The following is a 15,717-nucleotide window of genomic DNA, read 5'->3' as shown; positions in this document are numbered from 1 at the left end:
GAAAAGCAAGCGAGACGACCCTCCAGGTGCGCGGCCGCGAATTGGCCAGCGAACTCAAGGCAGTGAGGCAGTGGAAATCCGCGGTCGGATCCGAGATCAAATCCGCGATCGCGGACGGGCGGACGAAAGCCAAACATGCAGGGTTAATTATGTAATTTTCTAGGCGATTAACCTAAACCTATATGAAGCCTAAACTCGCCCAGAAGTGAGAGATAGCTGGTTTTAGAAGATTTTAGAGGCAAGAACAAGAGAGAGAAGACGGATAATTTCCTAAAAGTTTTCATCTTCTTTTTCATACTTCTATTTGTTGATTATGAATTATTTTAGTGATTTGTTTTCCATTAGTATGAGTAGCTAAATCTATTATCTAGGGTTGATGGAACCAATTGTTGGATGAAGTCTTGACTCTATTTTGTTATAATTGAGCTGTGTTTGTTCTATGATTGTTCAACTACGTATTGTATTGTGGTTAATTGAAAGGGCTCTTGATTAATCGTATCTAGTTACCTTGTGTTGCTTGAGAAAGAACACTTGGTTAGATTGTTGTTGAGCAACACCACTTTTGGGTAAGTTAATAGATTAATTACTTGAATTTAAAAGTGGGGTTAGAAATAACGAAACTTTGGTGGGATAATTCTGAGTTGCATAAATTGTTAACTAGAGTATTTCGAGAGAATGCTTCTAGTAAATTATCGTAATTGATAAAGAGATAATTAGGGTAGCCTGGAACTCATAATCCTCATAGAGTATTACGGCGAGATTATAGCTAAAGAGTTAAGAATTAATCCTGCAATTGGGGAAGTCAATAGCCCTAGATCCTTTTACCCTTGAATTCAACTTTAATCTTGATTATTGCTAATTTTATTGTCATTTTTCCTTAGCTAAATAAATTTCACTGATTATTCATAAAAATATTGCATCCGGAAGTTGTCTGAGCTTATTATTAGCATTATTTAAAGTTGTAGTAAATAGGTTAGTTCCCTGTGGGATTCGACTCCGGACTTGAACCGGGTTATATTTGCAGCGACTGCTTAGTCCTTTTTACAAGGCATAGTTGGGCGTGATCAATGGTCGTTCTTTCACAAGCACGTTATGATTAGACTCATTTAAGACTACAAGATTTTAAATCTATCAATGAATATAATTCTGCTATGTTCAGAATTATTTCTCAATTAAAATTATGTGGTGATAATATTACTGATCATGATATATTGGAGAAAATTTTCACCACTTTTCATGCCTCGGATATGCTCTTCCAGCAGCAATATCGAGAGATGGGATTCAAAAAGTATTCTGAACTTATCTCACATCTTCTTATAGCCGAGCAACATAATGGGCTATTAATGAAAAACCATGAAAGCTGACCTACTGGTTCTTGGCCATTCCCTGAAGTAAATGAGACGAACTTCTACCAAGCTAAGCATGGAAGAGGTCGTGGCCCCAGTCATGGTCATGGTCGTCGTCGGAGAAGAAACTCTAATCATGGTAATAATAATGCACCAAAGAACCCTACTCACCACCAGCAGTGAAAAATGAGATAACAAAATCATGAAGCGGTGCAAGCAATAAATGCAGCTATAGATGTGGAGGAAAAGAGCACTAGTCATGTACCTGTCGTATGCCAAAAGCACCTGTTTGAGCTTTATCAAGCCTCCCTAAAGGAGACATAGAAAAATGCTGAAGCATTTTATTTCTGAAGATAATGTTGACTTCATGCATTTGGATGTAGCTGATTACTTTACACTCACAGAAGGAGAAACAAGTCATGTGATCGGTGATGAATATGTAGAAAATTAAATATTTTAATTTTTGTTGTTTGTATTAGATAATACGGTTATGTAATTGTTGTAAATAAATAAAAGTTATGCTTTGATAATGATGTTTACTATAATATTTATTTTGTTTATGCCATTTTGAAGAATATGGATAATCCTCAAATTATATTTGGATCAAAGACCAATCATGAAGATATTTGTGTAATTGATAGTGGAACAACGCATGCCATATTCAAATATCAGAAATACTTTTCTTATTTGCATAGGAAAAAAGCAAATGTTTCTACAATTTCTGGTAATATAAGTTTGATTGAAAGCTCCAGAAGAGCCACTATATTTCTGTCTAAGGGAACAAAACTTAATATAGACAATGCATTGTTCTCCTCCAAGTCCCAAAGAAACTTGTTGAGTTTTATAGATATCCGCCGAAATGGGTATTATGTTGAGAAAATAGATTAAATGAATGTGGAATATCTTTGTATTACAAAGAATATTTTTGACCGAAAGTGCATTGTAGAAAAGTTACCAACTTTATCTTCTGGCTTATACTATTCAAAAATTAGTACAGGTGAAGCACACTCTATAGTAAACCAGAAGTTTACCGATTCAAATACTTTTGTGCTTTGGCATGGCCGTTTGGGCCATCCTGAATCAATAATGATGAGACGAATTACTGAAAATTCGAGTAGGCGTCTATTAAAGAACCTGAAGATTCTTACAAATGATGAATTTTCTTGTGATTCTTGTTATCAAGGCAAAATGATCACTAGACCATCACCAATGAAGGTTGATATTGAATCTCCTGCCTTTTTAGAGGGCATACAGTGGGATATATGTGGACCTATTCACCCACCAAGTGAGTTGCTTAGATATTTTATGGTCCTAATAGATGCATCTTCAAGATGGTCTCATGTGTGCCGACTATCATCTCGCAACCTGACGTTTGCAACACTATTAGCCCAAATAATTCGATTAAGGGCATAATTCCCAAATTATCCTATAAGGGCTATTCGCCTTGATAATGCTGGAGAATTCTCATCTCACACGGTTGATGATTATTGTCTATCAGTTGGGATAAAAGTTGAATATTCTGTAGCTTATGTTCATACTCAAAATGGCCTTGCAGTGTCATTTATTAAATGCTTGCAATTGATAGCAATACCACTACTTATGAAAATAAAATTGCCCACTACTATTTGGGGCCATGCTATCTTGCATGCAACATTACTTATTCGTCTTAGACCGATACATTATAATAAATATTCTCTGTCATAATTAGTTTTTGGTCATGGACCAAATATTGCCCATCTACGAATTTTCGAATGTGCTGTATATGTGCCAATAGCACCACCACAACACATTAAGATGGCCCTAGATAAGAGTAGGAATATATGTTGGGTTTGAATCACCCTATATTATTCACTATCTTGAACCATTGATGGGAGGTTTATTTACTGCTCGATTTGCAGATCGTCGGTTTGATGAAACAAATTTTTCACAATTAGGGGAGAGAAAAAGGAAATTAAAAGAGAAATTGTGTGGAAAGTTTCATCATTATCTCATTTTGATCCACATACTCCTATATGTAATCACGAGGTTCAAAAGATCATCCATTTTACAAAATATAGAAAATTAAATGCCAGACGCGTTTACTGATTTGAAAGTTTCATCATTATCACATATACCTACAGAGAATGTGCCTATCCGAACTGATGTCCCAGCAGGACCATCTACTAGCATGAGATCTAATGAACCTAAAGCACACCTGAAGCGTGGTAGGCCTTTGGGTTCTAAGGATCGAAATCATAGAAAAAGAAAATCGACAAATTATCAAAATGATACTATGAAGGGATCTCATGAAGAGACTCAAGATCTGATTAGTTCTGATATTCTTGAAGAAATCAATGAACCCGATACTCGAGTGAGCAAGGAACTTTTAATGAGTTCTACTAGTGATGGGGTTAATTTAAATCGATCTGAAATAATGGTGAATAATATTTTTGCATATAATGTTGCACTTAACATTATGCAAGATAGTGAGGATCTTGAATCCCGATCTGTCGAAGAATATCGACAAAGATGTAATTGGCCAAAATGGCAAGAGGCAATTCAATCAGAATTGAGCTCACTTGATAAAATGGAGGTTTTTGGACCAGTAGTCCAAACACCTGATGGTATAAAATCAGTTGGTAATAAATGAGTTTTTGTGCGAAAAAAAAATGATAAAAATGAAGTTGAAAGATACAAGGCTCGCCTTGTCGCACAAGGATTCTCACAACGACTTGGAGTCGATTATGAAGAATCATATTCATCCGTTATGGATGCCATAACATTTCGATATCTCATCAGTTTAGCCCTACATGAAAGGCTTGAAATACATCTAATGGATGTGGTTACATATTATTTGTATGGTTCACTTGATAATGAAATTTACATAAAAATCCCTAAATGATTTAAAATGTCTTAAACATATTCAAAATCTCGGAAAATATATTCAATCAGATTACAAAGATCTTTGTACAGTTTAAAGCAATTTGGGCGCATATGGTATAATCACTTCAGTGAATATTTGCTGAAAGATGGTTACATAAATGATGTTATTTGTCTATGTATTTTTATAAAGAAAATGACTTTAGAATTTGTTATGCTTTTTGTTTATGTTGTATCTTGTTGGAACTCTATAAGAGCTCCAAAAGGCAATTGAATATATTGAGATGAAAGATGTTGAAAGACAACTTTGTCTTGGTCTGCAAATTGAATATTTAGCAGACGAGATCTTTATTCATCAATCTGCCTATACATAAAGGATCTTAAAATGCTTTTACATGGACAAAGTGCACCCATTGAGTACACCAATGGTTGTTCGATCACTTGAAGTGAATAAGGATCTGTTCCGACCTCCTGAAGAGGATGAGGAACTCCTTGGTCCTGAAATACCCTATCTTAGTGCAATTGGTGCACTTATGTATCTTGCTAATGCTACAAGGCCTGACATAGCATTTTTTGTTAATTTACTAGCAAGATATATCTCTTTCTTACATAGAGATATTGGTACAGGATTAAGCATATATTGCGATATTTAAAGGGAACTCTTGATATGAGTTTATTTTATGCTAACAAATGTAGTGAAGATCTTGTTGGTTATGCAGATGCATGTTATTTATATGATTCCCATAAAGCTCGATCTCATACCGGGTACGTGTTTACATGTGGATGTACTATCATATCATGGTGCTCTACAAGGCTATTGTTGCTACTTCTTCAAATCATGTTGAGATAATAGCTATTCATAAAGCAAATAGGGAATGCGTATGGTTGCGATCAATAATTCATTTTATTCGAGAAAAATATGATTTGGAATATGATAAAAGACACATAATTTTATACGAAGACAATGATGCATGCATAGCCCAATTGAAGGGAGGATTTATAAAAGGAGATAGAACGAAGCATATTTCACCAAAATTATTCTACACACATGATCTTCAGAAAAATGGTGACATTGATGTGCAACAAATCCGTTCAAGTGACAATCCGGCAGATTTATTCATTAAATCTTTGACGACTTCAACTTTTGAGAAGATGGTATACAAGATTGGAATGTGGAGACTCAAATATTTGAAACATGGTTATCATTAGGGGGAGTAAAATACGCGATGTACTCTTTTTTCCCTTACTAAGGTTTTTCCCACAGGGTTTTCTTTATAAAGTTTTTAATGAGGCAGCTAGCAATGTGTATTACTAAATATATGTACTCTTTTTCTTTCACTAGATTTTTTTTTCCAATGAGGTTTAAGGTTTTAATGAGGCACATTATCTTTTAATGAACATCCGGGGGGGTTATACTCCATTGTAAATAAGCTTTCTGAAGAAACTTATCCATATGGGACTCCGCCATAAATATGTTTATGTATTTAGCACTCTATTTGAAATAAGCCTCCTGAAGAAGCTTATCATTTCGGTACTCCGTTATGGATAAATTTTACCTCCGGTAAAAAATTATCTATATCTGATACAATAATGGCTTACAAGAAGCTTATATAGCAGTTTGAAGTAGGAGCTTACAAGCAGCTTACACAGCACGTTGCAGTAGCAACTTACAAGCAGCTTACACAACAGCTTGTAGTAGCAACTTACGTAACTGCTTTTACAGCAACTTCCTTTCTTATATAAATAGAGGAGATTTAAGTTCATTATGTACATTAGTTTGAAATTGAATAATATATCAGTTTCTCTATACTTGTCTTTATTTTACGGTCTTTATTTTATAACACAATGGACCATTTTCTGTTCAAGAACTGGCGGTCCAAATTTCTTCTTTCATTAATTTGAAAATCTCACTAATGTTATTAACCTTCTCTTGTAGAATGACCACTATATTGTGGTTATATAAAAATAACTTAAAACGGAGTCTGGAAACAAAAGGTAAGAAGCTTTCCCTCTGGTGAGAAAATAAGTAAGTAACCCTGTCACGACGGTATTGAAGAATTTTAATGCTATCGCAATGAGGACATGTACAGAACTAGAAACGTCATGGAATTATTTATCCTGTCTATATGGAAAACCTGTGCTTCTAACTGGACCCCTCTTGGTTGAACCATCAAAAGAGCGTTTGGATGAACCGGTGGGCGAAATTGGCTGCAACAATTTGACCCAAGGTTCGATTGTGTTATGTGCTTTAGGGACCCAAATGGTTCTTGAGAAGGACCCGTTTCTATAACTGCTTTTGGGACATGAGTTGACAGGTCTCCTGTGTTTAAAGGCTGGGGGTAGAGGCGTATGTGGGGTGTAACACTGTAAGTCACGTGGTTGCCGCTTTATCAATTACTGGTTCCAGCCAGAGCAATCCTACTCTCGTTTTTGGATGTTTTACAGCCAACAGCAAGTGAAGTGTTGAAGAAATACTAAACTAAACGATTGAAATATTAAGTTGGTAAGAGTGAAAATTTTAGTAGGATTTCTAAGAACTGTATTATATAACATTATTATTATTAATGAAAAGTGTCAATAGTTTAAGACGTTTCAAAATAAATATGCGATATAAATTGAGATCGAAGAATTACAGCTTTCTATGTTCCAACATGGTCTTATAAAGACAGAATCTGAAATAAGATACGTTCTTCTAAAATTAAATCTTTCAAAGCTCGACAACAATCAGTTCATAACCTTTGGAATTTAAATATTAGTGAACAATGAAATTGCGTTGTTTGGATAACATCATACATTGTATAGGACCTCAAAAGCAGCAGCAGTTAAAGGATACGGAAAATTGACTCAACAAGAAGTCGATCTATTGATCACTGAATATGATAAGAAAATCAAATCAAAATGAAATAGAAAACCAAAATTTTGATTTTTACATCTCGTAGTTCCACTCTTACTCCGCAGTCATACAAAAAATTTCGCCATATGCCAGTCAACCAAAAGGTTCCTTTCTCATTACTATCCACTCTACAAGAGAACAAAGGCATAACGTCTCAAATTTACAATGAGTAGAAACATCCTTCTTGTCTAAGTTGGTCAGTACACCATCTCTAAGGATAAACTCAGTATCAACCTCCTGAGGCAAATTCTGAGAAGATTTGCATTTCTCAGTTATGCCATTGCCTTCCAAATGACAATCACAATCTCTCAGCTTGATTAAATTGTCCCCTAAGTTTCGACATCCACACATGTTAGTTTCCTTGCATGAAAAGTATTCACTGTACCTTTCTTGTACTCGCTTCTCATCAAGCGAAGTTGAATTGCTAGCCAGCAACCAAATCCTCAAAGCCGAATGAAGATGTGCAGCTAATGAGGCCAGAAAGTCATAAGCATCCTCTACCATACACTCAACCTTTTTTAGTCCCCACTCGTGGGAAAGCATTTTTCTCAAGGTGCACTGAAGGTTCAGCAGGCACTGAGAACAGCACCGAAATAAACACACTACACTAGGGTCAGTTGAAAGATTGGAAGATCTATTTGATGAACATTCAAGACCTATGCTATTGCCAACTGACTTTTGGTTGCTATCTCCAATTCGAAGATTGTTTGGAGTGGACAATCTTCCATTTGTGTTGGAACTCATACTATAATTGGAAAGCTCAATGCCACACCTGTCCTTGGAATAATTATTACCATCCTCTTGAACATCATCAATATTTAACTCCATGAGCCCATTAGAATGTGCTTCTGGATTAAGACGACTACAATTTTCAGCAGTTAGTTCTGGCCGATATGTTTCTAGTATCTCCGCTTTGTCAAGGGATTCTTCTAGCTCACGACCTCCCTCCCTTTGAGGTGTATCCTCAGGAGCATTAGCGCTTTCCGGAAGTCCAGCACAACCAATCTTTGGGTTTGCCACTGCGAGTTGAGAGTCTCCCTCTAAACTGAAAGTAAAGCCATTTGCATTAGATGTAAGGCTGGAAATAAGAAACCAAAAAAAATTGTACACGAACTACAAGTAGAGCCAAACTTACCTCTGCAATGTATAAACCCAGCTACTAACCATGTCATCAAGATAAGCCACTTGCGATAAAAGACGACCAAAGTGATACCTATCCCTCCCATTCTGAACTTTATCATTGATCTGTTCAACCAGAAGCTCGAGAACTTTTCGAACCTCTGAAAAAACTTCTCTAACGGATGAGTATTTGCCTCTGTATGCCAACAATCCAATAGCTATCAGGCCTCGCACCATACAATATTTCTCTTTGCCTTTAGTATTGTAGGAAGAAAGGATAACCTTTCTCATTGAGTTAATAGGTCGAATAACACAAGAATTGAATGGCCAACCCTTCCAAGGTCCATTTATGTCAGCACAAGGACCTTCTCTTAACTTGGATGTAAACCAACAAAGTTCAGCAAAATGAGGATATAGCAGAATTTGATAGCCAAATGTGGTAATTGCTAACATCAAGCTTGATTTCGCTTTTACATTTCTACTGTTAACTATTGCAGTAGTAGGAACTGGACATTGTTTATGCACATGCTCAATTGTTGGTCTAAGATCTGACCTCTGACATTCTATGGCAACAATGCCCTCAGATTTGTCACTAGCTTCATTATTGCAGGCGTGCAAGTGGACATGGTTTGTACGATGAATCAGCTGAATGAAGTGCTGAGCTAAATCTTTTGACAACTTCGCTGCTGAGGAATCAATCAGACATTCTTGATTAAAATTTCTATCAAGCTGCTCGGTAAATCTAGAAACTGAATCCTCCAAGGGAATTGGGATACTGCAGTTCAACATCTGACTTCTAAAGAACTGCCTCACTCTAACAGGGAGTGCTTCCAACTGTACATCGCATGTAGCCTGTTTAAGGGAAACAGGAAACAGAAGGCGGTGGGTGCAAAAGAGTAAGTTCTTTAATGATTAAAAGTTGTAAAGCATTTGTGCAATATAGGATAGTCTTAAAAGCATTAAAGAGAATCACATTGTATGCCAGAAGCAGTTTTTGTTTTCGCATGCAAACTTGCTAATACAACATGACAAAATATCAAGGTGTGCTCCTTTCACATAATATTTGAAAAGATATATAAAATCTCAAGGCAAATTTAAGGAGACAAGGTACATACCAGAAGCATCACAGATGTGGACACGCATATAGTTTCCACTTGCTCAACAAAGGAGCTCCACAGATATGAGGCTCTTTTCAGAGCATCCCCAGCCTGTTCAGCACTATGGTTAAAGTTCCTTTCATCGTCACTATTATTATGCAAATGAGCTTCCTTGCCTAATGATTCAGGCTTTACTGAAGAACAACTATCCTCCTGACAGACTTGATCAGATGTCTCCATGGCCCATAAATCAATTCTTGGCATAAATATCATGCACTTCCCCACACTAGCACATCTCACTGCACGAGATACAAATTTACTACTTCCTTCAGCAAGATGAGAAAAATCAAAAGCATAAACTTAAAGAGTAATCCCTCAAGCATACCAGCAATGTTTTCAGGGGCCATTCATGCACAACTGATCATTTGGCACCCTCAAAAAAACCAAACAAGAAAAATCGATTGATTGATGGATTAACACACACACACACACACACACACACACATGCATGCACTCATTGCTACAAAACACAACCATGTGACAATGTTGACACAACCAAAACACAGAAAACAGCCAAAAAAGGAGCCAAATTACCAACATCCCTCAGGGCTATGAACAGTTATACGCACGACTCGAATTTTAAATAACTTTCACGTGTTTTCTGATTGCAAGCACATTTAACCAGGATAATAGCTGTTTTCAGAATGATTTTTTTAGAGTCATGTAACGAGGAAGTTAGCACCAATGTCGCAAACCTAGTGGTGATAACAAGTTCAGAAGATAATTAAAGGAAAACTTTCACAAGATGGAAGCCCATTAATAAGGTATCTCTCTTTGGAATGGAACTGAACTTTTGGGTATAAAAATGCTTTGAGAACTGGTATCACATCACGGAAATAAGGTATCTCGAACTCATAAAGGCAAGTCCAGTAGATGTTTGTACTTCCAGTAAGAACTTCCAGCCATTAGGAGTGAGATAATTAAAAACAGAGAAGGAACATACTGAGTATCCGCGTCAACCCCTGAATGACATCTCCATGTCCTTCTTGAGAAATAGTGGCCAAATCCACCTTCTGGACATCAACATTACCAACAAAACAATGAAGAAGAGAGGAAGCAAGATGCCTCTGGCCAGATCTTGGATTTCCAGAAATTAGTATTCTAAATCCCGATTTCTTTCCAGGCATATGAAAGATATTCTTCAACAATTTAGGCCGAGCCCCTGCACACTGCAACTTTGATGGTCCAGAATCAGCGAGACTGTGAACAATGTCATCATCACTAGCATCAAAACCACCAACACTAGCATCTCCAACCAGAATGTTGGCACGTATAAAGTGATCTTCAATCTGACTGATAACATCTGGTTCTTGAAGCAAATCATTAACACAGGACTGCCAATTATTGCGTGGTAATTTCTTCTTAACCAACTGAGAAAGAATAACGTCTTTTACCAACTCAGCAGCTTTAGAGAATAGGGGCGGCAACCAGAGGCGTTCGTCTAGATAAAGGGATACAAGCAAACTACTAAGTGGTTTCAGCAAACATGGAACAAGAAAGGTGTGTAGAGGCGCTGAAACCACATCATTAGCAGCCATTCCAGCTTCTCTACGTGAACATGGAGGTGGTGCACATGTAAGAGCCTCTACCCAATCCCTCTCCTCCACCTTAAAATTGGGAAGAGGGGGAGATGTAGCATTGTGAACTTTCACCACTGCAGAGAGTCGCTCATGCAAGGGAAAGCTCCTTTTTAAAGCAATTATGGCTGCCTGAGTACACAGGGCCTGCAAATCAGCACCAGCAAAGCCCACTGTCTTGCTAGCTATCCACTTGAGTACTGGTCCAGAGACAGGTTTAGGCCATTTCTTTGTATGCAAGGAGAGAATAGCTTCTCTGTCCTTAACAGATGGAAGTGGAAAGTAAATCTCGCGGTCGAACCTACCCGGACGCCTTAATGCTGGATCAACAGAATCAGGACGATTTGTGGCTCCTATTACAACAACTGAACCTCGAGATTTTAAACCATCCATTAGAGCAAGCAAAGTGGAGACAACTGAATTATGCGTCTGGTCTTGCTGCCTACCACGGCAAGGTGCCAAACCATCTATTTCATCGAAGAAAATGACAGATGGTTGAGATTTCTCGGCTACCTGAAATAGAAGTCTTAGCTGACGCTCAGCGTCACCAACATACTTCCCCAAACAATCTGCTCCTTTACGGGCAAAATATGCTATTCGCTTATCACCACGAGCACATGAACCAATTAGTGCCCGTACTACCAAAGTTTTCCCTGTCCCAGGATATCCATGCAAAAGAACTCCTCTAGGAGGTGTAAGCCCCAGAGAACTAAAGAGCTCAGGATACAAAAGCGGTAAGATAACAACCTCTTTCATACATTGGATGACATCTTGGAGCCCGGCAACAGAGTCCCAACCCTGAAACTGTATACCAGCATCAGAGTTTGAACCCCCAATATATACAGGCGCAATTCTCAATAGATCTCGATGAAGTCTCTTGCTTTCACGTTTCAAAAACTCTTCATCCTCTCCACAGTTCTCCAACCACTTTTCCTCTGCTTCAACATCCTTGCGCAAGGCATCATTTGACAACTTTCTCAGCTCAAACTTCATTTTTCTAGCTTTCAATTTCTTTATACGCTGCAAATAATGACTTCCATATGGTTGGAAGAGATGGCGGTGATCTGTGCAGGCTATGAGAAATTTGCGATGGTCAAAGATGCAGCCATTGGCCCGTGCACAAGGCTGCAAAATTTAATGCATGCTTAGTCGAAAACTAATATTACACTGACAAGAAGTGAGGTAATCAAGATATATAGATACACCAAAGAAGCAATGACCAAAAGTAAATAATTAAATAAATAAATAAGCATCAGGAGATGCAAATAGAGGTCTATCTTGAGCTATTGAAGTATGACATGATTCAGGAAATTTAAACTAACCAGGTGATAAGTTTTTGGACATCTATCAACACGGCAACCAATTGTTGCCCCAGGCCTTCCGCAGCGGCTGCATTTTAAAACCCTTCCCCTACAGAGCGCTGCCCTAACATTTTTCAAGCATCCCAAGCCAGCAAAATAAACCTGAGATCAAAAGTAAAAGTAGTATTTGATGCATTGCCCATGAAAAACATGACTTGGAAATTGAGGACCCAATCAGGAAAGAATCCAGATAGTATGAAGGCCATATACCAATACAAAACAATAGAAACTGAAATTAAACAGTTCAGTCTGTTGCTTACTTTCTACAAGTATTTCCATCATAATGCATCCTGCAGATGATAAAAGCGAGGCCTAATAACTTTATAAACACACCACATGAGTAATAGAAATGGAGAAAAGTCAATCAATCAATCAATCAACTACGTCTTAGTCCAAAGCTAGCTGAATTTGGCTATGTGAATCTTCAATATTCATTCTTATCTATTTGGACGCAAATGGAGAAAATATTTATCAAAAGAAAATAAATGGAGAAAAGAATCAAACCACACTAGGTTAATGGAAACTAGAGTAAAACCGTCTCAAGTATACCATGGAACTGAGAGTTACTCCCCGTCTGTATTGAGAGAAACACGCTGACCACTATTATAGTTCAAACAATCTTCTTCTTCCTTTCAAACTTGTTTCAAAGACATGTTGCATCTATTGCACTTGTTTCAACTCATCTTTTCCAAATTCACTATAGCTAAACCAATAATAGCATGCTCCTTGTTCCCTTTTTCTGAAACAAAATTGAAAATGCTTGCTCTTTGTTTTCGCCCCAAATCTCACTATGTAAAAGACCAAGTTTCTAGTATGACAGTTGGAAGAGGCAGTTGAAATTTCATCAAGTATTAAATTGAAGACATAGATTAAGGGAAATAAAGTTGAGTAGGGAAATGTATCATACCTCTGGACTCCATACAGCACATTGTTGATGAACCCAAATCCCAGCTATACCATAACGATCATTTATGGGCCCCAGGAGACGCCCAAGCCAGCCAGGTTCGTCACCAAATCCATCCCACATGTCATAGTTAGGTTCATCAGAAGCGGAGGACCCACTGTGTGCTTCATCATCACTGGCAGCCCCATAAACGAGCCTTTTTGGAGGTTTACCATCGGTACCTCCTCCACACAAACCACAGTGTCTTCCCTCTCTAATTCGACGCTTTCTCAAAGTAAGATCAGAAGCACAATCTGTTTTGACCACCTTCTCCACTTCCAGAGGTTTATCACCAGAAACACCTTCAGCATTTTCCTGCGTATCATCAACTCTGCTAACTCCATCTTTAGCTTGCTTATTTGTGCTGCCATCTTTTTCAGCATCAGCAAGTAAACCACCTCCCCCAACATCCTTTTGGTCATTTACTCCAACACTCACTTCATTTTTACCTTGTAAATCCTGTTCCAGAGTACCCACCCGGTCAGTTGTGTGGCATTCTTCTGGCACTACACAAGTTTCTAACTGATCCGCATCTTCACTAACTAATGGCAATGGCACATTGCCGTCCTCAACTCCCTCCTTAAATCCAGCCTTTGAAATGTCGTCATCTATTTCATCCCTCACTTGTAGCAGCTCCTCTAGGTTTATCATTTTGCCATCCTCCATACCACCACCTGTATCATCTTCTTGCTGCTCAGTAACCATTATATTCGAAGCTTTTACTCTTCCAGGTCTCTTCGACTTAACTATAGTTGATTTTTCACATTCACGAGCTTCTTGTTTATCTAACTCTCCAACCTCTAACTCCATTTCTTCCTGCAACCCGTCAACATCCTGAAAAAGCTTCCTTTTACCCACTGGCGGCGACTTTACATTATTCTTTTTTCTGTTACCCGCACCCTTAGTCCTAGATCTCAATCTCGATTGCCAAGCCCTAGAGCCTTCTTCCAAATCCTTGGAAGTCGAACAAGGCGACTCCAGCTTCACCGCAGCTCCTTTCTCCACCCTGCTACCACTGCTCATCCCACTCCCCCTATCAATCTTCCTTCGTTTCTTCGGGGGAGGAGGCGATGCATCGAGCAAAACAGGAGTTTTTCGAACCCTAGTGCTCCTACGGAGCTCCAGCTCAGCACCATCGACATTCCAGTCGATCGTTTCGGCATTCTCAACAACATCATTATGGTTGTTATTATATGCTTTTTCACAAATAGCGTCTAGTCTTTTGTGTTTCTTCTTAGCCCTAGAATTTACCAATTTCTTATCCTTGCTTCTCCTTGCAACCGACGTCGTCCGCGACAATCGCATGACAATATATATACGTTAACTTTACAGTCCTTACCCCAATATATAAAAAATACGCGTTTCAGAATTAAATCAAATCCCTATGTAATTATCACACTCAATAAGCACCAATGAGGATCGAATGTCCTTGTTTTTGTTCAATTGGACCTCAGAAAAACCGTAAATTAGGTAAAATAATGCGACTGACCTTCAATTGATTGATCAAAAAGAATACAGCGAACGGAAAGTTGAACATCACCGACTTTGCTTCTCACCTTTTAGCTTCATGAGTTAGGGTTTCGTTTGGTTCAGTTCTCCTCTTTTTTTTTTCCCCGTATGTCTCTCTGTCTATGCTTTTTTGCTATTGTTGCTGAAATTTCTCGTTGTTTTGCTGTTATAAGAGGAAGAAAAAGAAGACTGAGGCGGAGGTATATAGAAGAAGGGTTCTCACTTGAAAGCGTTGTGATATATCACTAATACCCACGCGCGTCTAATGAACGTGGGAGTCACGTCTAGTAAGCATGGTCTGTTAGCACGTAAGCGTGGCTCTTATTTGAGTTGATTTGCGGAGGTGGATAACACGCTCTTGATTAGAAGCGTGTGGGTTTAGTAGAACAGAGTGAATTGCAAATTTTATTGGTATTTCGCACCAAACGTTACCGCCAAATAGATTTTCTTCTTTTTCGTATAAAAGGGTGTTGAGTTTCAATTTTTTCCACGAGTGCGGAAAGTATTCAAGAATTTAGTGCGTGTTATACGTTGAGAAGCAGGTGGAGAGAGCCTAACAAAAATCTATATTTTATAGTAAAAGCACGAATGCTTTGACAAATAATCGTTCGTCTTTTTTGTAATTTTAAAATATAGTTCACATTTGATAAAATAGTCATTTTATTATTTTTTTAATATTTAAGCTCACTAACAACTATTAAGCTCATTAATTATTTTCCTAATATATAAAACTTAAAATTTTCAATTCCTTTAATTATGGAATTTCAAATAATTTCAATTAAAACTAGAAAATTTTCGTACTAGAAAAGTTTCGTGGAGTATTAAATTTCTCCTTACACTTTCAATTAAAACTAGAAAAGTTTTGGTTAGGAATATTAGATTCTCTTTAGGTTTAGGGGATCTTTTCAATTAAGAAAATTTTGATAGATTAATTCTTTATAAAAATAATAGGT

At 37.7% G+C, this 15,717-nt stretch overlaps 1 protein-coding gene across 1 annotated transcript; it reads right to left on the bottom strand.

Annotated features, from left to right (window-relative positions):
• Positions 1-7,082: 7,082 nt before the first annotated feature.
• On the bottom strand, positions 7,083-14,948 carry LOC104088812 (uncharacterized). Its single transcript, XM_009593550.4, has 6 exons — positions 13,220-14,948; positions 12,274-12,414; positions 10,318-12,076; positions 9,333-9,613; positions 8,234-9,069; positions 7,083-8,143 (listed from the first exon to the last, which is right to left on the bottom strand). The coding sequence occupies exons 1-6, from the start codon at positions 14,558-14,560 to the stop codon at positions 7,192-7,194; spliced, it is 5,310 nt and encodes a 1,769-aa protein (XP_009591845.1). The 5' UTR covers positions 14,561-14,948; the 3' UTR covers positions 7,083-7,191.
• Positions 14,949-15,717: the final 769 nt, after the last annotated feature.

This window comes from Nicotiana tomentosiformis, chromosome 7 (assembly GCF_000390325.3).
Source record: "Nicotiana tomentosiformis chromosome 7, ASM39032v3, whole genome shotgun sequence".
Taxonomy (NCBI): Eukaryota; Viridiplantae; Streptophyta; class Magnoliopsida; order Solanales; family Solanaceae; genus Nicotiana; species Nicotiana tomentosiformis.
The sequence above is the reverse complement of the archived record's forward strand: the minus strand, read 5'-3'. Positions and strand labels throughout refer to the sequence as shown.

What these genes read in the sequence shown, in the direction of transcription:
- LOC104088812 (XM_009593550.4), bottom strand. Translation starts at nt 14,560, where the DNA reads ATGCGATTGTCGCGGACGACGTCGGTTGCAAGGAGAAGCAAGGATAAG. An exon ending in GTCCAAAAACTTATCACCTG is followed by an intron (nt 12,077 to 12,273) that starts GTTAGTTTAAAT and finishes TAAATTTTGCAG; the next exon opens with CCTTGTGCACGGGCCAATGG. An exon ending in CCACATCTGTGATGCTTCTG is followed by an intron (nt 9,070 to 9,332) that starts GTATGTACCTTG and finishes TCCCTTAAACAG; the next exon opens with GCTACATGCGATGTACAGTT.